The sequence below is a fragment of the Amblyomma mixtum genome, chromosome 1 (assembly GCF_055824585.1).
Source record: "Amblyomma mixtum isolate Tamu chromosome 1, ASM5582458v1, whole genome shotgun sequence".
Taxonomy (NCBI): Eukaryota; Metazoa; Arthropoda; class Arachnida; order Ixodida; family Ixodidae; genus Amblyomma; species Amblyomma mixtum.
Window position 1 is genome coordinate 204,234,964 of NC_143012.1, and position 25,772 is coordinate 204,260,735.

Below are 25,772 nucleotides of genomic sequence, written 5' to 3' on the forward strand. Positions count from 1 at the left end.
GGTGCGGCGTTGGATGTGTCCGGGCTGGCATGGGCCGAAGCGGAAGTGACGCGTGGTTCCTTCCGGAAGCGGCGCTTGTCCGGTGCGCTGACCCGCGCTTCCGACGGCCCCGCTAATGAGCGGCGGCCGTGGGAGAAGGCGCCCCTTTTGTTTCTCTGCGGACGGCCGGCTCTTTATCGTACGCGCTCTTCCCTGTGCCTGTGTGTGTGTTGTACGCGTAACGTTGTGCGCTCTTTCCTGTTTCTTTTTATTTCTCTCTCCGTATTATTCTCCGTTGTTTTTTTCTTGTTCTTCAATCCTTTCGCGCGCTGCGGTGAAGCCCTTTCCGTCCCCTTCTTCCCCGTCCGCTCTGTGCATCGCCGCTTCGTTTCTCCCGGCGACCTTTGGGGCCCATTATTCTCGCCGCACAGTTGTCCGGTTCATGCGCCGCGGGGTGCGTACTACATATCTCCCTCCACATCTTCCGCGCACCAGTGCGCATCCCCTGGCGCACCTTGACGAGAAGTTTGTTACACCCCCGGTCGGGGTGTATCCTTATATTTTTTCTTTTTTTGCTCATTCTAGGTGTCTGTCTTGCCTCTTCTGTGCTTTCTTCCAGGTTTAAGTCCTTAATGGTTCGCGCGAAATGGCGCCATCGCGGCACCAGCGGAATGGACCCCGGCTCATGCACTCTAAAAAAAAAGTAGTTGAGGTTACTACATTTTAGGGTAGTAACGACTGTCACATATATGACTACCTTGGTAGTAACTGTACGTAGTAACTGCGAGGTAGTAACATTTACTACCTCTCGAGAGAAAACACCTTAAGAAATAATCTAATGACTTTTGACATTAGAATCGTATGCATATAAGATAGTAATAGTGCAAAATAAGAGCAAAAAAAAACTAGAGCAAAAACAAAAAGAAAAAAATCCCTGCTTCCAGAAGGATTCGAACCGCGGACCTTTGACTTTCTATGTTGAAGTTATTTCTGTCCTGTTTCTATACTTTCTATCCTACCACGCTAACCACTACGCCACGCCACCGGACGTTAACTTGTGAACTTATGTGCCGTGATATGTGCAGCCACAGTTGTTTCTTGTTCTTTTCATTGCGTGTAAATGTAGCAGCAGCATCTACATTCTCGCACGGGACAACAATGTTGTTGAGAAGGACCTTTCAGTGGCTGATGGCCAATGACATAAGGAAATCTTCTGTGTTAACGAAAAAGAGTCTCTGCTGAGTTTTTATTGTCGAAAGACATGAATACCTGACTTCGTGGTGACTTTCTAATGTGTCACAAGGAGTGCATGAACATGACATCAGAAACTCAACGCCCATTTTTGTGCATCTTGTAGTAAACCAGAAGGAAAAATGAGCACAAGTCAGGCACAATAGCTTGGGGTTGGTGAAAAAGTGCAATTAAGAAATCAAACTAAAGAGTGGAACACATACGCGCTGCGTATATTGTATTGAAAACAAAAAACAGCACTGGCAATTTTGTTAGATTTGCTGCCAATTAGGAAACCCTTTTCATTATATAAAAACATGGGGCATTGAGTAGCAATGTCACCGGGAATGTTAGTATACGTACATGTGCATATTCCGATCATCCATTTCCAGATCAAGGTTGTAATGGATACTACCAGGGTTATAATGAGGTAGTACAAGTGTAGTAACTGCCAAAAAAACGTAGTAACAGCAGAAGTTACTACCTTGTTACTACTTAATTTTCTTTCCAGTATAGTAACAAGGTCGTAGCAACATAGTACATAGGTAGTAGGGGTTAAAAAAAGGTTGTAACAGCAGCCGTTACTACGTTTCCACTGCCTTTTTTTCTAAGAGTGTGTGATGACTCCTCCGTTGTTAAACGCTTTACTCAAGGTTACGATACCGCCACCGAGCCACAGGGGTGCTAAGGTGTGCGGCGAAGCCCGCTTTACGGAGTTGCGCGCGCAGGCTTCATTGCGTTTGCGCCGGGTATTCGACGCCCGACCGCGATTTTTCTCTTCTTACTCTTGCTTTTGTATATCGTGCGCTCCTTCGCTTCCTGCACGTTGCCCGTCGAGCGGCGTCGCCGTAAACAGGATCCGCCCGTGGGACGCGGTGGTCGGTTTGCTTCGTCTGTCGCGGTTTCACTTCACACCCTCCACGAGACTGCGCGCGTTGGGAACGCCACCCCGGCGTCTTCGCGTTGGGTGCGTTTATTACGCGGTTGGTTGTGTTTCTGGCAGACTTGAAATGCCGACGGCCGGAGTCGGCGGGGCTCCGGCGGAGCTACCGCAGTGCGCGCGGCTTTGTCGCCTTGTGTGTGCTGCATTGCGTGAGGGAGAGCGGCCGGCAGTCGAACCGCTGACCTTTCGATCGATTCCTCCGCCGGCGCTCTATACTCACTGCAGGTTTTATCTCGGAAGAATTCCAGTGCTGCCAGCGCGCTTCAACTGACAGACGCAAGGCGTGGCGGCGTTCACAGTGCGTGCGAGAAGCGGCACCCATGGCGGTCGGCGTTTTGCTTTTTTTTTTTTTCGCACAGCAGCGCTAAGCTTCATAAACGCACGTATAGTGGCTCGAAATAATGCTTGCGGGGATGTTTCACTCTTTGTTCTCTTTGCAGATGCGGGATAGGCTTGTTAATTGGGCTCGAGTCGCGCAGTACGGGTAGAACGTGGGGCCCAATACGAGGTATGCGTGGGATGGTATCGAGGGGCGGGGCGGGAGTTTTGGCAGATACGAAACGTAGTTTTGTGTTTTCGAGCGCTCGGCACATGGCAGGGGCGCACATTTCTCTTTTCCATGAGTGCTGGATTGAGTGACGCATTGGATTCCACGAAGAGCGGTAGAAAGAAAAAAATGGCTGGGGTTCAGCGTGGTCTCCACAGTCTCAAATCAAATGTCAAGGTCAAGGGTCAAGGTCAGTTACCCAGTGGTCGTAGTCATGTGATCACGTGGTCGTGCTACCATAGCTTGGGCCATACCACCATTAAGTTCGGTTTGACCTTGGGGAAGCATTGAAGGTCATTGTCTCATCCACATCGAAATCGAAAGTTGTACCTCGAGGAGTGGAGCTCTCGCTCTAAGACAGAGAGAACTTGGACAACGGTTAAGGCTGTGGCACGTGTAGAGTGGTTAGGTCCTTGTTTGAGGACTGTGTAACGTAATGGTTAACGGCGACGCGCCGCGCGATGGTTTCGCGTGTCGAGTTCGCCACTGAGCATGCAGGGAAGCTCCGCCCGTATTCAGGACTGCCGCACAGAATCGCTCCGCTACGCAAGTAGTCCATTTTTAAAGCTTTGTCAACTGGACAATAAGTATCTAGGAGTATCAAGGAGTTATCTAGGAGTATCAAGGAGTTATCTAGGAGTTACAATAACGAAAAACCTTAGCTGGAATAAACATGTATCAAACGTATGCTCCTCAGCCTTTCGTAAACTCTGCTTTCTTAGACATAAACTAAAACTTGCCCCACCTGAACTTAAAAAATTAACCTACTTTTCGATAATAAGACCATCACTAGAATATGCGTGCACCGTCTGGGATCCCTACACTAAACGTAACATCGAGGCCCTTGAAATGATTCAACGCAAAGCCGTCCGTTTTATTTTTTCAAAGTATCGTGTAACTGACTCACCAACGACCCTCATGCAAACTCACGGTATTGAAACATTACAGCTGCGGCGGAAAATTCAAAGACTGAAACTACTTTTCTTACTAAAAAACCATAAACTGTCTATGAATGCAGACCCCTTCCTCAAACCTAACACTACGCGCCAAACACGAAATCATCATACGCAATCATTAAGCCCTTACAGTGCTAGGATTAACGCCTTTAAATACTCATTTTTTCCACGCACCATTGAGGAGTGGAACAGGTGTCCGCCAGATCTCTTAACCAGAGCTGATTCTTTTGACTCTATGTTTTCTTCACAGAATTTAATTTGAGAGCCATTTATTTCTACGTTTACTTTTTGTATTTTGCATCTGAGCCTTGTATTTATTGCTGTATTTTGTGTTACAACTTGTATTTAACATTTTTCAATTTTGCTAAACCTCTTCTTTTTTGCATATATTATGTATTCGCCCCTCCTGCTTGAGCCTACTGTAGGCCTGCAGTATGTTCTAAATAAATAAAATAATCACAAGACGTAATTATAAGCTCAAGAATTTTGATGCCTCTGGCGTGTTGGACGTAGTGAAACGTTATAAAGATGATTTCGGTTCCTGTTGCGCTTGGTCTGCGGAGGAATACAGGACGCCGCTGACCATGACGCTTTGTTACCGACTACTGTTCTTTTTTTTTTTTTTTTCAAGTGTGTATAGGTCTCTAGAAAACCGCCGAAATCCCGGTACTGTTTCATTAAAAGTGCAACGTGTTGGTGAAGATTTCCAATCGTCGCTCTGATCGTTCCTTCAGCTGTCTAAATAAAGTTGTAAAAACGGGCATCAGCTCATTTCTGCTTGTCTTATACCTTACAAAAACGTTTAGACAGTCTATAGAGTGTCTATAGACTTCTGTCTATAAAGTCTATAGACTGTCTATGGACAAATCCTAGGGAACAGTCTATAGGGAATACAAATGCCATAGACAGCCTACGGACAATCTATAGATTTATGGGCATGCACTTTTAGTATAAGACTTTTGTCTGTAGACTATGAATTGACAAAAAGCAATATCTATAGGAAGTCAATAGAGTCAATAAGAAGTCTATAGACTGTGTATAGACCATTTTTATAAGGGTATAAGCGCGGCTGCAACCGAGCGGTGCCGCTCTGCCCCACAAGTCTCGTTGGCTCTTGTGACGAATGCACCCCGGTGTACGTCTACTTGCATCGCCGGGAAACAGCGCCTCGTGGGGTTACCTTGTCACGCGCTACCGGTACTGCCTTCTCTTTCCAGCTACCGTACCTAGATGCGCGCCCATTCGATGAGTGCATCGCCCCGACGTTGATGACGGTGACGGTAGTGATGACCGCGGCAACGGCTGGAGCGTATATACAGCGGCGATATGCGAAGCGGCGTGTCATAAAATTTTCCCGCGCCTAAACGGCATTCTGTATGGAAGCACTATACGAAGCGCTGTACCATTCCAGGCCTATAGAAAGACGCGGAGTGCGAGAATAAAGGGGGGGGGGGGGGGGGGGGGGGGGGATTGGCGGCGAAGGAACCGAGGCAACTGGACCGTCGCACGGCTTCCTTGTTCCTTTGAGTAGCCGTGCGCGCATTTGCATACAAATCCTCGCCGCTGATTGCGCCTCTCGGTTCCCGCGCCGCAGCCGGGCCGTGTGTGCCCGGTCGAAAAAGGCCGAGGGCCAGGCAGCCTCGTCTCCACGCTCTGCGATGGCGCCTTTTCTTTGGCGGGCCTAATTCGCCTGGCCTCGGCTCCTGCTCCTACTCCCGTTTCCTAATGACCGCTGGATGTGGGAATTGCGCTGAGGTCTCCACATCTCCTGCCCCTCGTGGCTCCCGCTCTCTTTCTCCGCCTATTTCGGCCGAGAACAGCAGGTGTGTTTATTGCTTGCTTGTTTCTGCGAGAAGCTGTGACCGCCGTTGTCGCCTTGAGGCCCCAGACGCGGGATATTGGAGAGTGTTTTTAGACCGAGGGAGACGTCCTACCGCGGGCGTACGGCCGTTGAAGCCGGGTGCCCGTTGCGCGTGCGCAGTGGCCACGCGGTACGCGCACGGCTGGCACGATCACACGTCTTCGCTCGCCGCGAGTGCAGTCGGGAGCAGGCCTGTCTAAAGTGCTGCAGCGGTACAGCACGGAGCGGAGAAAGTGAAATCTTGGCTCATGTGCTGACCTCTTCCTTGGATTAATCTCTCTCCCTCCTTTATCCCTCCCCTTACGGCGCGCTTCAGGTGTCCGCCGAGATGTGAGACACACTGCACCATTTCCTTTCCCTCTACAACCAAAAACCGATTTCTCAACTGCTGAGCTGCTGGTATACACGATGTTTGTGCACGAACAATTTCTGTACCTGTATCCCTTTGGTGGAACGCTATAGTGTCATATTGGAATCCCTCTGTAGCTGCTTTAATGCTTCTCTTCCTTTGCACCACACATCGCTGCTCGAGCACTCTAGACATGCCTGTTCATGACTGCACGTCTCCGGTGCGCTTAATATATTGCACGCAGTGGTGTATCTCGCTCGGAGGCGAGTCCCGTGTTGCGGCCGGCACGCAGTCGCCGCTGAGGCGCCGTGTCTTCCCGACGGGCCTCTGTTCGATTGCGTCTGTGGGCGCGTTCGGAGTAGTCCCGAAGTTTGTGGCGTGTGGGGCTGCCTTCTTAACAGCTTCGAGGTGTCAGCCCACTTTCTTCTGCGCACACGGCGTACGTTATGTGGCCCTCATCTTCGCAGCGGCCTTCGGTACAAACGTGTGTGGCCAAAAGAAACGGCAAACGTCCCGTGTCCAGTCGACTACGTGCCGCGCTCAGCGAGTTCAAGCGCGCTGCCGCAGAGTGTATATCGCCGATATAGCTGTAGTGCTTAGCGTGCGCCGAATCATAAGCTGCGGCTGGAAACGGGGATCTCGAAGCGACGATCGATGGAGCGGCCAGCGGCTTCATATCGGTAACTATCGAGACATTCTCGGTAAATATCTGTGCTTGAACTAAAGGAATATCGTGCCCGATAATTTCGTCTCTCATTTCAGTACGGCAGAGTAACGTATATGTTTCCAAAGCTGAACTATTAAAAGCTTGCGACGCCAAGTGGGTTATACATTATACAGCACTTGGTGTCTGTCTAGGCGCTGCGGCCACTTGGACGTACATAGTGGCCGCCAGTACGCATCGTGACGGCATGGCCGCTGCAGAGCAGTGCGCATGCGCAATGTTTGTTATGGCATTGGTCTGACGTGGCCCTTGCTCACGTGCTCTGCGACGTTCGCGAGTCGCGGAGAGAACGGCGGTGTCGCCACCTGGTGGCGGGAAAGCGTCGCCGTCACCTCTCGTCCCAGCTCCTTCCGTTCTTGACCTTCGGGGCTGCGCGGACGTCCTTGAGACGTCCGCGCGGATGTGACGGCCGGGGCTCAATCGGGCGCCCGGAAACGCTGAGCCCTCTTCCACCCCCCCCCCCCCCCCCCCCCTTAATTTTTTTTAAAGCCGCTCTCATCCCTCTTTAACCTTCGAAGCGCACATCTCGCATTCGGTGCCCGCCCTTGGAACGTCTTCGAGCCCGCCCGCGGTGTTTGCGCGACTAAAGAAACGGGGAATGAAAGATAAAACTGCGGCAGCGCTTGCATTAATATCAGCGGCGGTGCGATGGATGACTCCGGAGAGAATGTTGTGGGGACGTCTTCCGCCAGCTGCCCTCGAGCTCTCCAGATCCCCGCAGGTGGTCCCGCATGGAGGGAGGAGGGGTAAGTAAGAGGGAAAGAGAGACGAATAGCACGCGGTACGTCTTCTCCTGGCGTTGCCCGCTTTCTAGGCAGAGCCACCCCCGCGCTTATTAATAGTAAGGCGGGGTCTCCGTTTCACTTTCGTGCTTTTCCCTTTCCACCCGCTCTGTGCCTCTTCCCCTGCACGACGTCTCTGTCCCGCTGCGCCGCGTGTGATTAACAGGCGGCCGGAGGCTGTGTGTGTTGGGTGTGTGTGTAATACATGCGCGACCTCTTTCGAAACTGTCTCTTCCCCTCAAAGCCGCCGGGATTTGCGGGGAAGTGGAATTGACGACTCGGCAGCGGCGGCGGAGTCGAAGGACGCCGTCACCGGGTCAGGGCTCGTATAAATTACTCGCGCCTCTCTGTTTCTGGTGGTGCAAGTATAGCGCAGCCGGTTTACACTGGTCCCGTTACCCGGTGGCGGGTGCAATGAATCTGCAAGTAAAGTGAGCGCCGGGGTGACCCTGGTTAACTGCCGGGCGCGCACAGCTACGCCTTCGTTACATGTGAGGAGACGGAAGAAATGAATAAACGGCGCCGTCACGGCTCCTTGACGCCCTGTCGCTCGAGCCGGCAGCTGAAACAGGATGGACTGGTGGGAGAGGACGACGTTACTAGTAACGTTGGGAGAGGAGGAGCCGTGTATTTGTGTATTTTCGGCCGCGCTGAAGTGAATTCCGGCGCCGACGGACAGCGCTGTTGTCGGTTCCTCCCGAAAAGTGAACCGAATGACGAGGACGGCGCTGAACAGAGCTCGGAGCCGCTCGCGCCATCTGAGTTTGTTGCTAAATACGGAATTGTGTGGTAGCCCCCTATCGGGCACATTTTTTCCCCCCTAAAATTTACCCGAAATGGTCATCTATTGTCCGTGCTGCCATCTGTCTGCATACCGAAAAAAAGAACGGTTTGGACGAGCCGTGTACCCGCGTTAAGCCGGACACAAGAATGACAGAAAGTGCTTGATCAGCTGGACTCGTCATGAGCCAGAAATGACAGTGGGCTGATGATGAACCTAGCTTTTCTGAGTACACTGGCGGGAAGGGAAGGGGGGGGGGGGGGGGGGGGTTGCATAACTTTGCCGGCGGGAGCGTGAATCCAGTAAAGCTGTCTGCCCCTGGAATACGGGCTCTTCATCGCCTGTTGGGCACCTGCGTAAGATATTCAGATTTTTCGTTCGCTACCTGCCGTCCACTGTATTTTGTGTCGTTCCATTTGTTCGCCACGCAGCTATGTCAACTGACGAACAGATAGTGAATGGCGCTGATTAAAAGAAAGATGAAATGACGTTTCGGCTCCCACACAGGAGCCTTGTTCACAGCGATGGCGAAACGTAGTAGCAGTAGTAGTAGTATTGCTTTAAATACGCTGCATGACTTAACCCGGACACCTCGCGTGTGGCACATTTCCATCGTTACGATTCAGCGCAAGCGTTATCGTGCGTGAATTATCAACGACTCGAGATAGAGCCACGTGATTTCCTTTGTCTGCGCCCTGTCGATATCGTGGACTCTGCGTGCGGCACGTTGAAGCCCCTCTGTAGTGCGCGCGTATCTCCTTCGCTTGAAACCCTCACAATTATTCGTTATTTTGTCGCCGTCTTTCTCCTCCGCCGACCGTACTTGTCCAACGAGTCGTTTTGTACCTGAATACATATGTTGCGAGTGAGTCGGCATAAGTGCGCTGCAACGAGGCGACACCTTGTCGGCGTTAAAAATTTGTCTGCCCACGATTTTCGGCTCACTCCTGTGATCTATATAGTTTCCTTCCTGTGCAGTGGCTTCTGCTGAGTTGAGCGTCCAAGGATGCGTTTGTTTCGTTCCCTTTCTTTCTTTCTAGCATATTTTTTTTTAATATTTAGAAGGAAAAAGTCGAAGCTGACCTCGTCGTGCGCGCAGAGGCGTCGAAGGAAGAGAGCTGCCGACCTCCCTGCCAAGTGTCGTCGTCTCAAGGCTCCTCCAGCCGGGTACTGACGACGAGGCACAGAGAGGCAGTGGGGGTGTCCAAGGCGCCCAGAAAAAGCTGCCTCTTTCGATGTTCTCCTTGTCGTTTTGTCTCGCTCTCTGGTGTTGGCTGAGCAGGGCCCCGCGCAAACCCGGGGAGGCCTTCCGTGTCTGTCGTCTCGGCGTGGGGTTTTGAACGAGAGCAGAGGCGTCTCGCTGCGTGTTTGCGTAGCGCCCTCTGAGTTCGCACTCAGGTGACCGACCGCTCGGGTGATCGACGAGGCCACACTCGTATCTGTTCACCTTGGTAACTAGCCGGTCGCCGCTCTTCCCGCGCACCACGATGTTTGCACGGGTTGCTGCCCAACAAGCCGCCGTGCGTACTGCGCTGTCCGCAGTGATGCTGCAGCTTTCCGAACCGCCGCGTTTTACGCTTTCTGAACAGCTGTGGCGGCCCTGACAGTCGCCGACGCTTTGAACCCATGGGTTTCGTGTGCTGTGATTGTGGCCGGATCCACTTCTCGTGACGAGTCGCTCGGAGCTGGTGGATCTTCCGAGGACAACTTTCGTTGTCTGGTCCCTTTAAAGAACGGAATTCACTAACGAAGTGGCGGACGCATGGCACGGTCAAAAGCAAGCGTCGCAACTCTTCCTGAAGGGCTCGCATAGTGCTCTCTCGTTTGCGGCTATGGCAAAAATAACCGTCCGCCTCTCCGCAGTTCTCAGACGGGAAGGCCACGGCGGCGCCGCTGACCACGCGAAGCCCCGGAACGAAGCGGATGGGTCCGGTTTTCCTTCCACGTCCGCCTTGTCTTCTTTTTTTTTTTTTTCGGAACGTAAATAAACGTGCAGGGACAACGTTGCACCTCCTACGCGCTTTCTCAGAAACCGAGAAGCACCTCGAACCGATCGCGCGAGGAGGGTGGACCTAGGCGCGCCCTTCCGGTGGCATCCCTCCCCCTCACTTCGGTGGACATGCACTGCTAGTGTGCGGTGTCGCACCCAGGCTGTGCGCGTACCCTAGTGCAGAGCGCGACCCCTGACCAGTGGGTGTACCAGGGCGAGACAAGCCGCTCCTCGTGGAGTGGTTGCCCCAAGCGGGCGTCTCCTGCCGCTGTTCACCTCTTCCGGTTCCTCCGTCGCTCAAACGGAGAGTAGCGGGTCGGCAGCACGCAACGGCAGACTGAAGCGAAAGGTGGATTGGCACTCGCCATATTCTCACTGTGGCCGAACGCCGCCGGTCTTTGTAATAGTCAACATATCTTGCACATACGTACTATCAGCAAGAAATGAAACGCGAACAAGACAATTGAACCACGCACTGGAAAATGCGCAGCTCTTAGCCAGGGGAAGCTGCATCCTAGCTCCTGCTATTTAAATTTCGAAGGCATGAAGACTCTTCTTTAGAAGTGTTATTCAACCGTGCTTGTATTTCTAATACAGGAGCTAATACGTTGGTGTTTTTGGGTTGCCACCTCAGTTTTCTTGTTCGCGTTTCATTCGTTGCTGATAGTACCTGCCCCCGGGGGTTCAGGAGTTACGGTGTTCGGTTGCCGAGGACGCGGGTTCGCATCTCGGCCGCGTTTGCATGGAGGCGAAGTGCGATGTGAGCGCGGCATAGGGCTCCGGGTGGTCTAAAAATCAGAAGTGCAAGATGCCGGGCTAGTTGGTATTGCATAATGGAATAAAACAGCGCAAGGAACGGGACGAAACACGAAGGAGCAAAAACACAGACACGGGCGCTGACTAACAACTGAAATTTTATTTCGAGTACACCCTCCCTGTGCTTGTCGCAAAAAGAATTGGATTTTGTTAGAGGCAGGGTAAATGTTTAACCCTTTTTTAAATGCCCCTCATTTTTGTTAATCACGTTGTGTCGCGATTTTAGTCCCGTTTTTTCACCGTTAGTTTAACGCCGTTTTTTTGCCTTTTGGCTATGTGTTTTCATCGGTTTCACTTTCCGTCCCGGCCTCTTACACCGTGGTTTTTATCGCTTTTTGTCTTTTTCGGCCTTTCACCTTTTTATCGTATTTACCCTTGGACGTGACTACACTGTTTCGGTGATTGTGCAGGATCGCCTTGGACACACCCCCCTCTTTGTGCCTTACATATGTGTCCTGCATCGAAATAAAATTTCAGTTGTTAGTCAGCGCCCGTGTGTGTGTGTTTTGCTCCTTCATGTTTCGTCCCGTTCCTTGCGCTGTCTTATTTCATTACGGTCTAAAAATATTTCGGAGTCCTTCACTACGGCGCGTGTTTCTCTCTTCCTCCTTTCACTCTTTTTCTTGCTTCTCACGGCTTGGAACAGGTGTCCACCGAGAAAGGAGGCAGGTTCGGCGCCTCTCCTCTCCTCATAGCCAGTTATCATCGTCATCCTCAGTATTATCTTATACAGTTCGCAGCGAAAGTTTACGGGAGGCGCGTGCTAGAAAACGAAATTTATAGCTGCCTCGCGGCCCATTCACCTGCTATTTCGCTTCATCCGCTCAATCGCGGGTACGCTGCGCGCCTCCCGATGCCTGCAGGCGAGTAACTTGAGCCACTTTCACGAAGTGCACTTTTTTTTTTTTCGCATGCACGCATCCCGTACACTTCCACTGCCGGCTGGCTGTCCGTGTTGCCAATTCCGCATATACCCCGTTCCTTCCCACTGATCTCATTCGCGGCGCAACCTACAGCGGTGCTGCTCGCATACCGCTGGACGAAATCTGGCATTACTATCTTCTGGCCTGCCCTCCTTCTCTCGAAGCGAGCCAAGTGACTGCAGGGGTGGGCGCGCGGTTGTTGTCGACTCGGGAGATGGGGGGACGTCCCTCGGTGCTCGGCTGATTACGCAGCGTCGCTTTGTTGTCGCCCTGCCTGGTCGCCTATTTTTGGCTCGCACGCGCAACGGACGTCCTCGGCGCGCACTCCGCCCTGGTCGTCGCTGTCACTCTCCGGGGCTCGTCGCTCAAAGGGTTGGGGGGGGGGTGTTTACTCCCGCGTTTGTTTGCGACGCGCACCTCGGCGATAGCGAAGGGAGAGAAACGCGCCAGCAGCCTCTTTTGACGAACGTGTTTGCGGTCGCCCGAGGTCTGTCCGTCGTGCCTGTTGCTCCCCCCTTGCTGCAGCCGATAGACGAAACGGAAGTTTTCAACAATAACAGTGCGAAGAACGCGGACGAAGGGTAGAAAAACACAGGCGCTGTTATTGTTGAAATTTTTATCACCAACTCGCCCGCCTAGCTATCGTGTTGAAATGGGAGTGACACTTTCGGTTCCTTTGGTTTTCGAGCCCGCAGCGTGTTCCGAATGGTACTATACTGACGTTTGCAGTAAGCGCTTCCTGGACGTCGCCGTATGGCTGCCCGTGCTGTCGCGTGTACATTGCGCAACCGAGGTGGAAGCGGTGGCGCGAGCTCTCTGCACCTGTTCGCAACAGCCCGAAGAGTGGGCGTTTTGAAGGTCTGCAGTCGGGTGCGACCCGAGAACGCAGCTGCAAACGCCCCTCAAACAAAGAGACCCTCCGACCAGTGCCGTCGACCTAATGTCTTGACATTAGGTTGAGGGAGCATGAACGTTCGATGGGGACAGGAACAGGTTCTAATCTGCCTCTTCATTGCAAGGACTGTGAACAAAACTTCTGCCGGCCCACTCTTGAAAAAAACCGTTGCTTTAGGTAGAGGCCATGATCGAGTGGACCCGTGAATTAAAAGAAGCTTTTCTGATCAGAAAAAAGTGCGCGAATGCTGTTAGCGATGCATCTATCTTCTTGTATAAAACTGAAGAATGCTTTTTAGAAAGGTTTTCCTGAGTACGAGCTTGTGTACAGGTGTTTTTTTCCCCTCAATGTAATCTCAAGTGTTCAGCGCAGTCTTTTTTATCAGGTTTTTCTTGCTTCACGTGTTTTCTTTTACTGCATTTGTTACGTTTTTATACAATATCGTTTTGTTATCATCCTGTTGGATTCCATTCAGTCATGTTTCTTTGGCCTTATACACCACGTGTCATGCTTTTAATGCTCTTTCGCCGCTTTTTATCGTTTTTAGCTACGTCGTGTTTTCAGTCTTTGTGTCTTTTATCGCTTTTATGACCCTTCACATCATTCTGACGTTTGCTGCAGCTGATAGGTGGTGTGACTAGAGATGTAATATTTCAAGAAATTTTTAATGGCATGAAAAAAACCATTCTTTTCAGGATTCTTTTCATGAAAAATTGGAAATTTTGCAAAACCTGCTAAAAACAGATTTATTTGCAACAGCGCAACGATCAATAATAATGCTCCGAAGTTCAGTCGAATATGCAGTTATAGATGTCATATTCTGAAACGAAGATAAATAACGATTTGCACTCCAGGCGAATATGGAGACATAGATATCGTATTTGTGTAACGAACTTCTTGTTCTATTGCACCGACAAAGGGAACATGAAAACTGATCTAAAAAGTCACTCCATATCGGATTCAGAGTCACTGTCGCCGGATGCGGCACTACGCGCAGCAGCATGGATTGAAGTTGTGTCCACAGCTAGGTTCGACTGCACATACACGAGCTTTCGAAAGCGTTCCCCTGAAAGTCTGTTGCGAATCCTTGTATGGACGTTTCCGAAACGTGACCAGTTTCGTTCGCAGCTGGCGGTTAATTACGGTATCTGCAACAGTCGGCAAGCCAGAGGAGTTAGGGCTGGTTGGTGCAAAGGCCTTGCCACCAGGTAGATGGGGCCACGTTGTCGCTGAGTCGCAGACCCCTGTCCTGGATCAAATTCTTGCGGATGTCCTGTACTCTGCTGCGTTGGAAATCAAGAAGCTAGGCTTGTATTTGGCTAGAACCGCTTACGTGCACAGCAGCCTATGTTATTAATGCCGTGTGTGTCGCGCTGTAGAATTCGCAGCCATTTTGTTCTACTTCAGCCGTGAGTTAAGTATTAGTGTGTTTTTAAGTCAAGCCTGTATCTTATATGTGACCTAGCCTCCAACCCGCGTACTCGCAGCACGAACGTTTTAAAAGCACTAAATGGCACCGGCGATGACGACTGCTCTCCAATCGTTCAACAATGCAAACTGTTATGGTTTTCAAAGGAAAAACAAAAACCTAAACTGAAAGCAAGAAATCATAGAACCTTCAAATTGCATTGTGAAATTTTCGATGTTTCTTTTTATTTTTTCTCGTCTGAAAAAAAAAACGAAAAAAAAAACGTTTTTTTTTTTTTTCCAAAATTGCAGTGTTTTTTTCAGGCCTTCACATCTCTAGGTGTGACGGTGTGCCTATATATTACGTGTTTCTTTCCAATGAAGGATCAGTTGTCAGTAGCGCGTTGTTCTGTCCACCTTTCTTGTGAGTGTCGTGTTTTGCGCTAACTTTTGTACGAAGAATAATGTCTTGACATCGCATTCGGCCGCCTTGCACCTGCTGGCGTGACGTCACAGGTGGTGGGAGTGGTCGGAGGGCTACCTAGCCGGAATAGCCGGATTCGAACTCGGCCGCAGCGGCACCTCTTTCTCTCTTCTTTCTCTTCCCTCCACCATCTCTTCCACACGGCGCGGTTGAGGTGTCCGGCGAGATACGTGAGAGGGTTACTGCGCCTTTCATTTTCTCAAAAACCAATTTTATGTGTTTGTGTGTGTGTGTGTGTGTGTGTGTGTGTGTGTGTGTGTGTGTGTGTGTGTGTGTGTGTGTGTGTGTAGTTGGTTCGTCGCGTACAGAAAATGTCCGTAAATACGCTTGTGCCAACGCTAGCGTTCTCATGCCTTGCATCCGCCCGACCGACCTCAGCTGGAGCGCGTGACACCGTTGGAAAGTTGAGTGAAATCAAAGGAGAAAATGCAACCAATACAATCGCCCCGTATTGCACTTTTCAGCTGATGCTGCTTCGCGGGTGTTGTGAGCCGAAAACTTCGAGCCAGTTCAGTGCGAATTCGCCCGACGTGAAACGCGCCGTTTTGCAAAACGTGGAACAATCGCGCGCAAAATGTCACCACACTGCCTATCTGCACCAACAGATTTCGGTGGAGAGAAGGGCCGTTTTGTTTTTTTCTTTATAGCAGGAAAGCACGGCGAGCGTATCTGAAAAAGTGGTGTCTTGGACCTCTATGTCCAGAGCCTTGACTTTCGGAGTCACAACACGAAGATCATCGGGCAGATGTGCACCGTTCCGCGAGGCTCGTAATCTCCGCTTGTGTTGACATGACTCATTGCGGACGGTGCGAGCCACTTAATGCGGGCCGTGCGCCTCATTGTTCGCTGTGCTATCAGCGCGCAGTCTGAGGCGACGAGTTGGCGTGTCACGCCACTCTCGCCTGTCTAAGCAATACAGCGCTGATGTTGTGCAATAGCCTGCCCTTCTTGCTGCAGTTGGATACGACCCAAGAACTAAGCGGCAGATATGCCTCTCAAACGAGGCCCGCCAGGCAATGACGACGACCGATTTTCATGACGCCGCGGTTAAATCCGATTAAGCCGCCATTATTCCCCATTCATCTGTCACCCCCTGCGATTTCACTCCAGCAGATCCAAGGGAATCGGTCAAGACGGAGAATCGGCCGATGCCATTGACTGGAGTCGCTCCTTTGAGGAGCATTTGTCGTTTCGTTGTTGAGTTGTATCCCGACTATATAGTGCGGCAGCGGTGCTGTAATGCGCCTCGAATTTGGAGCCGCCTATTGCAGAGGATGGAGCACCGTGGTCTGTTAGGGTATAGTGGAGATTAGATAAGCCAGTTCCACAGTTGGTCCCTTATAAGCTGGCCAAGCCCTCCACTTCCGAGTGTGGATAACGGGGTGTTTGAGTGGAGACGGGCAGAATCGAAGCGGGGGGCAATAAGAGTCAGTCGGGTTGCGCGATAAGATTAGGGAATTCGCCGGGAGATAGTTTGGCCGCACCTGGCGCGGGACGGTGCTCGTTGAAGATACGGGGAAGCCTTTTGTCCCGCAGTGGTGGTAACCGGGCCGGGTGTGACGTACGCGGAAGGCTTGCAAGCTCGCAGCGCGCGCTGCGGCTTCCTTTCCGTCTGCACTGCGTGGATGCTGATTCCGGAGAGGAGGGCGAAACGCTGGCGAGTGCGGTATACGCGCGTCCCTTATTTCGACCTCTTGGCGTCTGTTCCGCGCGGGATCATCCCTCGCGACGGTTGTTGGCGCGGAGTTGATGCGCGTTTGTCGCGGGCGCCTGTCGCCCGCGCGCAGTTGGTTGCGGCGCTTGCGTCTGACGAACGGCGGATCGTTTGTTTTACTCGTCCTTCCCTCTCTCTCTCTCTCTAGCGCGCGCGCAGTCGAGGGGATGACTCACCGACTGTCGTTGAGGAACCGCGCGCACTGCCACGGAGATACACTCCTCTTTGTGTAGGGCTCGCGCGATAGGCGCCTCCCTTCCCCTGCATCGTGTCCCTCTGTTGTTCCGTTATCTCGGACCGGTGAGCGTCGCCTTCTACGGCGAGGCCGCGCACCTTTGAAACGCGGAACAGACCTCCCAGTCTGACCCCGGGGGCTCGTGTAATCGCGGACCTCCGCGTCGCGCCGAGTGCTGGCCTCCCAGAGTGTTCCTCGGCTCCGTCCGCCGGCGGTGGCGGCGATGGGGCTCTGGCTGCTAGACCGCGCGGCTGACGGCCTCGCGGGCCTCTCCCACCTGACGTCCTGGCTTCACTGCAGCGCCCCGAAGTGCGCGGGGAAGACCGCTTTCCAGCCGAGGCAAGTCGGCTGGCTACTCGCGTTCTCGTCGTGCCCGTGCCAGCCGGGTCGCCTCGCCAGTACCCACGCGCCGTGGACTCTGTGCCTCAGTGCGGCTATTCCCTTTCTCTCACTCTTTCTCTGCCCCGTCGTTATCATCGCTCTGAAAGGGCGCTTGATGCGGCGCCTCTTTGCCGGCATTTAGGTGCAACAGTGTTGTCGGTGCTCCTCTCGCCCTAACCCAACCCGGTGTTCCTCGCAGGAAAGCCCGTCGGAAAGACAAGGATGCGTCCTCGGGCGGTGCCGGCGGCCAGGAGGAGCCCAAGATGTACCTGGAGTCGACGGTGCTCGAGTGCACCATCCCGGAGTCGCGGCTGCGCGACCTGGTCGACCTGCCCGAGGGACTCGACTACAACGAGTGGCTCGCCTCGCACAGTGAGCGCCTGCCTCTCTCTCTTACTACTCTGGCTAGCCCCGGCTGGTGGGCGCCCATAGGCAGCGGCTAAACCCTGTTCGTATAGTAATGAGCGACCTAGACACCCACTTTCACTGCCTTAGCAGCGTCTGCAGACAGCAGTTCTCAGCAACGGCAGGGGCGCATTGCTCTGTTTCGCGGACGAGGTGCGTTGCTCGTGGAAAACCTTTTTCGGTCAAGGGAGCGTGTCAAGAATGAAAAGCCTGAGTGACACGCTCCGTCCAGCGTGTGTATTTCGTTTCTTTATTGTTTATTATGCCGTGTGCTCATGCCTTTGTATTTACATTCTGCCATTCCACCAGTCATAGAGGAATAGTCCAGGAATTACGTCTGAAAGGGTTCCCTCTTTGTTTGCGTCTCCTTTCTGTGTGTTCACTCTGTACATCATACTGTTTGTGTTTGCCACGTTTCAAGGAGTTTTCCACCTTGCCCGACATTGACCATTGCAGAACGCTAGTTGCTAGGACGTGTAACATCATGAGTCCTTTGGGCTGTTCCATTCATTAACTAAGTATTATATTGCGCTGTCCGGTGTAAAGAAAAATCCATGCTCTCCTCCAAGGACTATCTACATACGTGGGCCACAAAATTAGCAGCCACATTAGAGACCAACTCCTTATGTATTTGGAGCAAGCTCAGCTTGTGTGCAGATATATTTGCATTCATCTACTCCAAGTGTAACGAAGCATTACAATACAGAATACAGGTGTGAACATAGATTCATGTTTGTTTATCAGTGACACATGGCTTCTGGTATTTGCGAAACAAATGCTTTTGCTAGAGGCTTTCGTATACAGTGCATTACTGAGTGTTGGATAACGGAAAAAAAGCATAGGCTTGAAAAGCACCTACAAGGTGCAAAGTAGAAATTATAAGTGTTGATGTAATGGTGTTTCAGTTTATTAAGTACTAACATAGAGGTCACATATAAATTGAACACTGCATAAGCTAGATAAGAAAGCTTTTGAAATGGCCACAGGCAAGTCGTTGCAATGAAATGTTTTTACAATGCAATTTATAAAACTTGCTCATTATACTTTCTAAAACTTGCTGATTTTGGTCAAATAACCACTGACGGTTTAACCACAGAATAGGTGAATGAATAAACCTCTAGCTTGAATTCCTGAAAACACCAAGAGTTGAGTGCAGTTTGTGCATCATTTTGCATGTGTTAGGCATGGCAGGCACACTGGCTTAAACGTGCAGATTTCTGTGTCATCTGGAGCATGTTTGGTTCATAGTGCTGATTTTGTTGATCTTGATGCGCAGCGCTGGCGTTCTTTGACCACATCAACCTCCTGTACGGGACGGTGTCGGAGTTTTGCACCATGTCTGGTTGCCCTGACATGACTGGTCCAGGCAACAGGTGCGTCACTGTGGCATGTTTTCCACTGATCGCTTGCTGTAGCTTTAGCATGCAACAACCCTCGTGCCTCTCATATTTTTATGTGATTGTAATGGCTTACAAAGTGCTATATCTGATCCGCGGCATTTACAACGCTAAGAGCCAACAATTTCGTGACCACATGTACACAGTGCAACAACTATGGAGGTCTTGTTGCTTCTGTCTGCTGTTTTTGGGAGCCTGAAAGACATTACATCTTCACTGCTAAAGAAAGCACCGCCGTTTTCTTTTCGTTTGTTTCCGAAAATGAAGTGCTGTGAGCATGCTGTGTTGTGTTGTGTAAAAAAGAAAAATTAAGTGGCAAAATTTGTGTTTTAGTGCATAGACTACTTCGTCTTTGAGCCATGTTCTACTTTTGCACAATGCTGGTGCTTTATTCTTGCATGTTGGGGCTTGGAAATTTGTTCTGTGCAGCTCGCACGGTTTGCAGTTTATTTAAAGAGTGCCCCGAACATTTATTGAAAGTGCTCATTAAAAGTTATTAGAAGTGCCGAAACCCTGTAGTTTGGGTTTTTTTGTGCACTGGTTTTCATTCATTTAGCTTTTTCTGTTTGCCCACACATGAGGAATTGCAGCGCACAAAGCATCTCGACACATATTGCTACTGTTGGGTGCATGCGTGTCATGCCGTCTCTGTGCTTTGCCTGTGCAGGCAGTACCTGTGGTTTGACGAGAAAGGGAAGAAGTGCAAGGTGGCCGCACCCCAGTACATAGACTATGTGATGACCTTCACCCAGAAGACCGTCAACGACGAGTCCCTCTTCCCAACCAAGTTTGGTGAGCACACTGTTTTTCTACTGTGCGTCTCTTTTTTTGGATGGCCCATGCTGCAGGCAGTTGCAAGCTCGCAAACAGAGTTCCTATGCAAGACAGATGTAGTATTTAAAGAGGCTCTGAAACACTTTCCAAGGAGAGCTCATCAAGTTGCCGTGAATACCTGAGCCAATTGATACACCTGTACACGCAGCAGAGAACCCATAATCACATGCGAAAGTTGGTGAGCCCTTCCCGGCGACTCTTTCATGCTCGCACCCTCCTCCGTCGCTCGCACCTGTGTGTGCAAGTTGAGAGATCGCTATTTGTCAGATTCTTTCAGACTTCAGGCAGTGACCGTGGCCGGGGCCAATAAGCCGCGTAGCTGTCGAGAAGCTCCGCCTCCAGAGGGGGGGGGTGCCGGCGGAGGAGCGCCAAACTTCCAGCGTGCAAAATGTGACAAGAAGAAAAGGAGGAAAGGCATAAACACACTGAAATTAAAATTTTGTCTACAGATAACAGCTTCTACAAAGCACATTAAAAAATTTTTGCTGAACAGTATTCACGAAGCGTAGTGCTTTAACATCCCAGGCATACCGCAAAGTTATCAGACCCCTTTAAGCCAGTTTAAAATGCAGCAAGGAGCTTGCAGAACTTTGAAGACAGTAGCAGCTTTAAGCCAAAGCCAGTGTACACCACAGCGTGTCACCTTGAGATGCAAGACAAAGGCATTGATCGACACAGGAGCAAAGGCTGTATGCTGGTTGCGTGTTTGGGGAGGCGGTCTGAAATTTGTTAGACTTAATAGATAGTTTGTGTAAAGAAAAACTATGCTGAGCCAGGACAGAGAAAGTGCAAGGAAAAGGTTTGTTTGGTACAAAGCTTCATGACTACTAGGATTAAGAGGATGTGACATTGAAGTGACATTGTTCGACAGCAAAAATAGAGCCTTGCTCTGCAACTAAACGTTTGCAAAATAGTAATATTCATGCATGCCTTTGAGAACAGAATTGCGTGTGCAAACCATGAGGTACTGCAACGGTCGTGATAATGCCTGATATGTGCCTCCCCATTTCGGGCAAACTAGGCTGCCCGAGCTAGGGCATGCTTTAGGAACAGCGTATTGAAGCATGAAACTAGAGGCCTTGCATAGCAGGTTTTTCATATTTTCTTACTTTTTCTTGTTTCAGCTGAACCTATTGCAAGTATTCCCCAAATACACATTTTAAGACTTTTTTCGAGATATATGTGCTAGGAACAGAGCGTAGTGACTTGAAAAACTTGTTGGTACTGTGTCTCGCAGAAGAGTCATTTTGCACATATTGCTCTGCACAACATTTCTTTGAAGCATTAACTCATTATATTTGAGTGTTCAGGAATCATTTGGACACACACAAATCATTTGCACCTTGTCTCCTTCAGTGAGAGCATGTAAAAGCTGAAAGTGCACAGTGTAAGTGCTAGACGGGCCAAGGCAGGTTGCACCCCTGAAACCAACAAGCTCTTCCCCCATGATTGCCTGTGCGCAGAACGTGAGTTCCCCAGCTCTTTCGAGTCCCTGGTGAAGAAGATCCACGGGCTGCTGCTGCATGTCCTGGCGCACTTGTACCATGCCCACTTCCGGGAGATGGTCCTGCTACAGCTGCACGGCCACCTGCACTCCATCTTTGCCCACTTCACGCTCTTCAACGCCCGCTTCAACCTTGTCGACCCCAAGGACGCCGTCGTGCTACAGGACTTGGCCGTCGCGCTCGGACTCTGTCCACCCGCCGAGAATGCCAACGGAAGCCCCGCTGCCTCCTCCACGGCACCTTCCTCTTCTTCGACGGTCGCGGCGGCCAGCGGCGCAGACGAGGACTCGGGGGCAGCGGACGCGGCATCTTCCTCGGCTGCTGCCCCCATGGACGTCTCCCTGTCGCCCTCGGTGACGCAGCGATCCGTGGTTCCCTCCGGAATTGAGGCCCCGGCGGTGTCCATGGCCACCACGACCGCCGGAAGTGTGGTGCCTGCGCAGTAGGCCGCCGCTCGCCGCTTGTTGACGTTTTGCGAGTGCGCCTGTGGCGACGGCCGGGGCAGAGCTGTGGTGCAGTGCAGTGATTCCTCCTCTGGAAGTGGTATTGAGCCACTTCCACCGTGTCTGTGGTCACAGTCACCTTGGCACCATGAGGTGGTTCTTCTGGCAGCAGCAGCAGCGTCGAGCAGTTTGTTGTTTTTCCTAGCTGTTACGCTGGCTTAAAATGCAGCTTTGGCGCTGCGCTCACGTGCTGCTTAACACCAAGGTGGCAGGAGGGGCGTGGTACGCTTCATCCCGCATCGAGGCACAGCCCAGCCTTGGAGGAGGCTTGGCCAACCGCTTACCAGCTGGCAACCTTCAAGTGACATAGCTGGCCGGCTGTTGCCAGAGTGACTGACCTACAGAGTGTCACAACGTCCACCCCACTTCGTGATAGTACCAGTGGCAGCGTGTGTGAACTTATTTTGCGAGAGCTTGCAGGCATCTCCTGTGGCTGTTGTAGACGTCAGTAGGCTAGCTTTGGGTTGCAATGTCGAAAGAGGACACTCGTCGGAAGGTTGGTGCACTGAAGAATGCACACATGCTTTGTGAAAGCAGCAACTGTGGAGCTAGTTCCGGTGCTGGCATTCAGCCTGTCGGTGGAAAGAAAAAAAAAAGGCATCAGACTTGTATTGAAGGAGTTCCTGTGGTTTTTGTTGTTCTTATGCCTTTGTTTTCTCATTGAGCTGCTGTTTTGGTTGCATTTGCGGTCGAGTTAAACCCACTTGTTGATAATTGGTGCTCGCATAGGTTTTTATTTTTTTGCGATGATGTCATAGATACTGTGCTGAGAAGAATTAAGGGCCAAGCGTGAAGGGTTAGCTTCATTTTTTATGTGGGAAACAAAGTGAAAGGCAAGATGTGGTGAACACTGTACTGTTGCTCACTTCTAGAGCAAACATTTGTCGATGTGATAAGGAGTTGTGCTGTGTTGATATAATAGCATTACCTCTGTTACGGTCGCGATAATTTGCAGTGCAGTAGCCACACGCATTTGATTCATAGTGCTGTAGCATAGCCTTCCTGGCAATAATACCACATCAGATATTGGTTTCCAATCTTTCCGGTGTTTTCTACCTGCGAATGGCAATGTTTGCAAGCTCTGTAGAAAAAACAAAGAACCTAAGCCTTAGGTGGTGCAAGCTGGCCGCTACTTGACTGTGCAATCGGATCCAGGGTTCTAAAATGGCTGCATAAACCCATCTGAATGGCACATGGGCAGTTTGGCGTAGCTGGTAGTGGCTTTGTCGAAGGGAGTGACCTTGCACACCGGCGTGGTGTAGCAGAGGTCATGAAACTTCCTCTTGTCGGTCACTGGGAAGCTATCAGCAAAAGTCATTCCTGTCGGTGACTACGGCTGCAGCAGCTTGTGCTGCAGCAGGCCTGTCCTATCACTTGCATGGCAGGACCATAGCGTCGAATATTGTCTCCGAAGCTGACGAGATGTTGAGGAAAGAGAGAAGCCTTTTTTTTTATTATTATTGGTTCCTTTCGAATTGGCCCGCACAGGTGCTGGGCGTCACACACCTGCGACCTTCTTGCATGCGTCGCGACGCCGCACACGCAATGTGTAAATATGATGGTCTATTTTTAAAAAGTATGCGAGGCGGCGGGTGAGTCTGGAAAAGTCTTTCTTCTCTCCTCCCATGACCCAGCACCGGGCATTTGGAGGGGCACGTGCAATGAATGCTCGCCAATTTTGGGTCGCCAATGTCGGCTCGCCAATGTTGGTTTGCCAATGTTGGGTCGCCAGTGTCGGCTCGCCAATGTTGGGTCGCCAATGTCGGCTCGCCAGTGATGGCTCGCCAGTGGCAGGCCTTGCAGCGGACGCGGCTTTCTTGCCTTTGAGCTAGCCTTTGCATCCACCCTGCTTCCAGAGGTGGGGAAGACTGCAACCTGCTTCGCCAGTGACAGGTCCTACTTTGGATTGGGTTGCTGTAGTACCTGCTTGGTTGTCTGTCTCCAGAGGCCTCCAGACATTGTTTTTGTTTCTTTGGACATAGTTCTTCAGTGGAAAAGCGATGCGTGCATGTCTACAATTTTTGACCACCTAGCTTCATAGCATTGGCTTATTGTTGCAACTATTCTTGATGTATTCTGCGTTGCTAGTTCAGCATAAGTGGGCAGAGGTCAGGTTATTTGTGCACGTTTAGGCAGGTGTAGAGTTCAGTTTATTTCTTGTTAGGTTCATTAGTGCAGAGCAGCCGAGCATATTGAGACTGGGTTTCGGGTGGCAGGTTAAATCTGTTTGTGGACAGTTCTTATTTTAACCTCGTAAACTATTTTGTGCGTACTTGGAACATTTATATTTTTTTCAGAGCGGAGCTATAATCACAGGCCTTTACGTGTCAAAAAGTGAAGTTGTTATCAATTGCAATGTATCAGACACATATTTCAGGACAAAGGGGGGGGGGGGGGGGGGGGGGAGAATAGCTTTGCATGGCTTTTGGAGGGCTCCTAAAAGGCACACCCAAAATGGATATCATTGTTATTATTATGTATAATTATTCTGGTTCCTATTCACAGTGGTGGGTGTCAAGTGGATGGCAATGTGGTGTGCACAAATTCATGTTGAGGTCCCATTTTGCTGTCCCAAAATGTGAACCCTTGTTATTGAGCATTGGGGCACAGATTGCATTATTCAGTTGCATGCAAAATGTAGAGGTCAAATTTGGTTCTATGTTCCCAGAAGTCAGTCGTTCTATACACTTGCACAAGCCACATCAGAGCATGCTTGGGTAATCTCTCAAAAATTGTGAAGGATTTTGAAAACTTGAGCACATAGTGCTTGAAAAGGAAATTTTTTTGTTGCAAGAACTAAGCACACTGGTCATGCTCTTTTTGACTGAACAAACTGATGCTTGAACAGCTGCAAGCGCTGGAACCTGCAATAAATACAGGCAGTGTATTTGAGTTGTCCAAGTTCACTTTTAAATTCGTTGCTCAGTGGCCCGTTTCTTTTATTTGTCTGGCAAAAAATTGTCTCCAGTTGTTTACTGTGGAGTAAGGTGGCATAGAGAAGTAAGTTCATTTTAGTGTTTCAGTTGCTCACGGCAAGAAGGCCTGTAAGCATAAAAGTTATGTTCATGCCATGCGGAGACTTATTAGAGTCTGTTGTTGGCAAATGAGTGTGAAACACTGGTTTAGTTATCTTCCAAATACCCAGTTTATAGAATTCGTTTTATCTTGAGGGTGGATGACGACGTGGCTGTTGCTTTGATTCACTAAAAAGCATAAATTTCTCACTTCTTGGATATACCTTAGGCGCTTTGCTGCCAAAAATTTCTTCTAGTGCTTTGCACACTGCATGAATAAATGTGCCTGCTTCCTAACTTCCTTTCCATCTGGAGAAACATTTTGAGCCCTTAAGCAGGCACTCCCCACTTTCCATTAATCCCACGTGTAGGCAAGCATTAAAGCTAGACATTAAAAGTGGACTAGCAAGGCTATTACAGCATTAAAGTAGGAACTGCATGTAGCAGAGCAAACATAGGATCTTCAAAAAGGCCCAGTCTATTTTTGGCTACGGGATGGAGACATCTTGCTGGCAAGTGCGATGGCAAATGGTTGGTTTCAAAGCCAGAGGCGTGGAATATTGAAGACTAGCATTTTTTTGTAGGCTTTTAATTGCTTAATTACTTCAGATGATGGGTTTAGAGCGAGTAATAATTGTCTGCCATGTAGTAGACTTCTTTGATTTGTTTGCGTTTTGAGGTCTCATGGTTATCAGTGTGTCAGTGATATTATCCCTCGGCACTTGCAGGTTATTCCATTTTGTGGGAGGTCGACAAAGGTTAGATCCCGGGTGTGAGCTTTCTTTGCTTGCAGTTAAGCAGTGAACGCTTAAAAGATGAGAGAGATGAATTTTGTCATCATCCATGCCGGTTGTCTGCCAATGGCAGGTTCCCATATGTTGTTGGCCGTTTCTGGACTTGACAACCCTAAGGGAGTATGTAGGAGATGTTGCGTCTTTCCAACATTTACGTTTCCCTGTATTTTTTTGTTTATTTCTTGGTCCCCAAGAATCGTGTACATGTAACTTATGCGTGTGTGTGCATGTGTGTGCAAACATGGTGCACACGCATGCTTGTGTGTAAATAGCGGGTTTATTTTTTACTATTTTTTTTTCGTCTCCTGTTCTATTTATTGCCC

At 50.3% G+C, this 25,772-nt stretch overlaps 1 protein-coding gene across 3 annotated transcripts in view; it reads left to right on the top strand.

Annotated features, from left to right (window-relative positions):
• LOC149370605 (MOB kinase activator-like 2) overlaps positions 1-22,667 on the top strand; it is a 125,655-nt gene extending 102,988 nt beyond the window's left edge. For 2 of the 3 annotated variants that reach the window (XM_089562389.1, XM_089562386.1), the window contains exons 2-5: positions 17,197-17,369; positions 18,679-18,775; positions 19,467-19,591; positions 21,097-22,667. In XM_089562389.1, the coding sequence (XP_089418515.1) occupies positions 17,197-17,369; positions 18,679-18,775; positions 19,467-19,591; positions 21,097-21,584 (883 nt within the window). In that variant the 3' untranslated portion in view covers positions 21,585-22,667. Of the gene's footprint in view, positions 1-16,464; positions 16,956-17,196; positions 17,370-18,678; positions 18,776-19,466; positions 19,592-21,096 lie in introns of those variants that run through there. The other variant, XM_089562377.1, reaches the window with a different exon arrangement.
• The last annotated feature ends 3,105 nt before the right edge of the window (positions 22,668-25,772 follow it).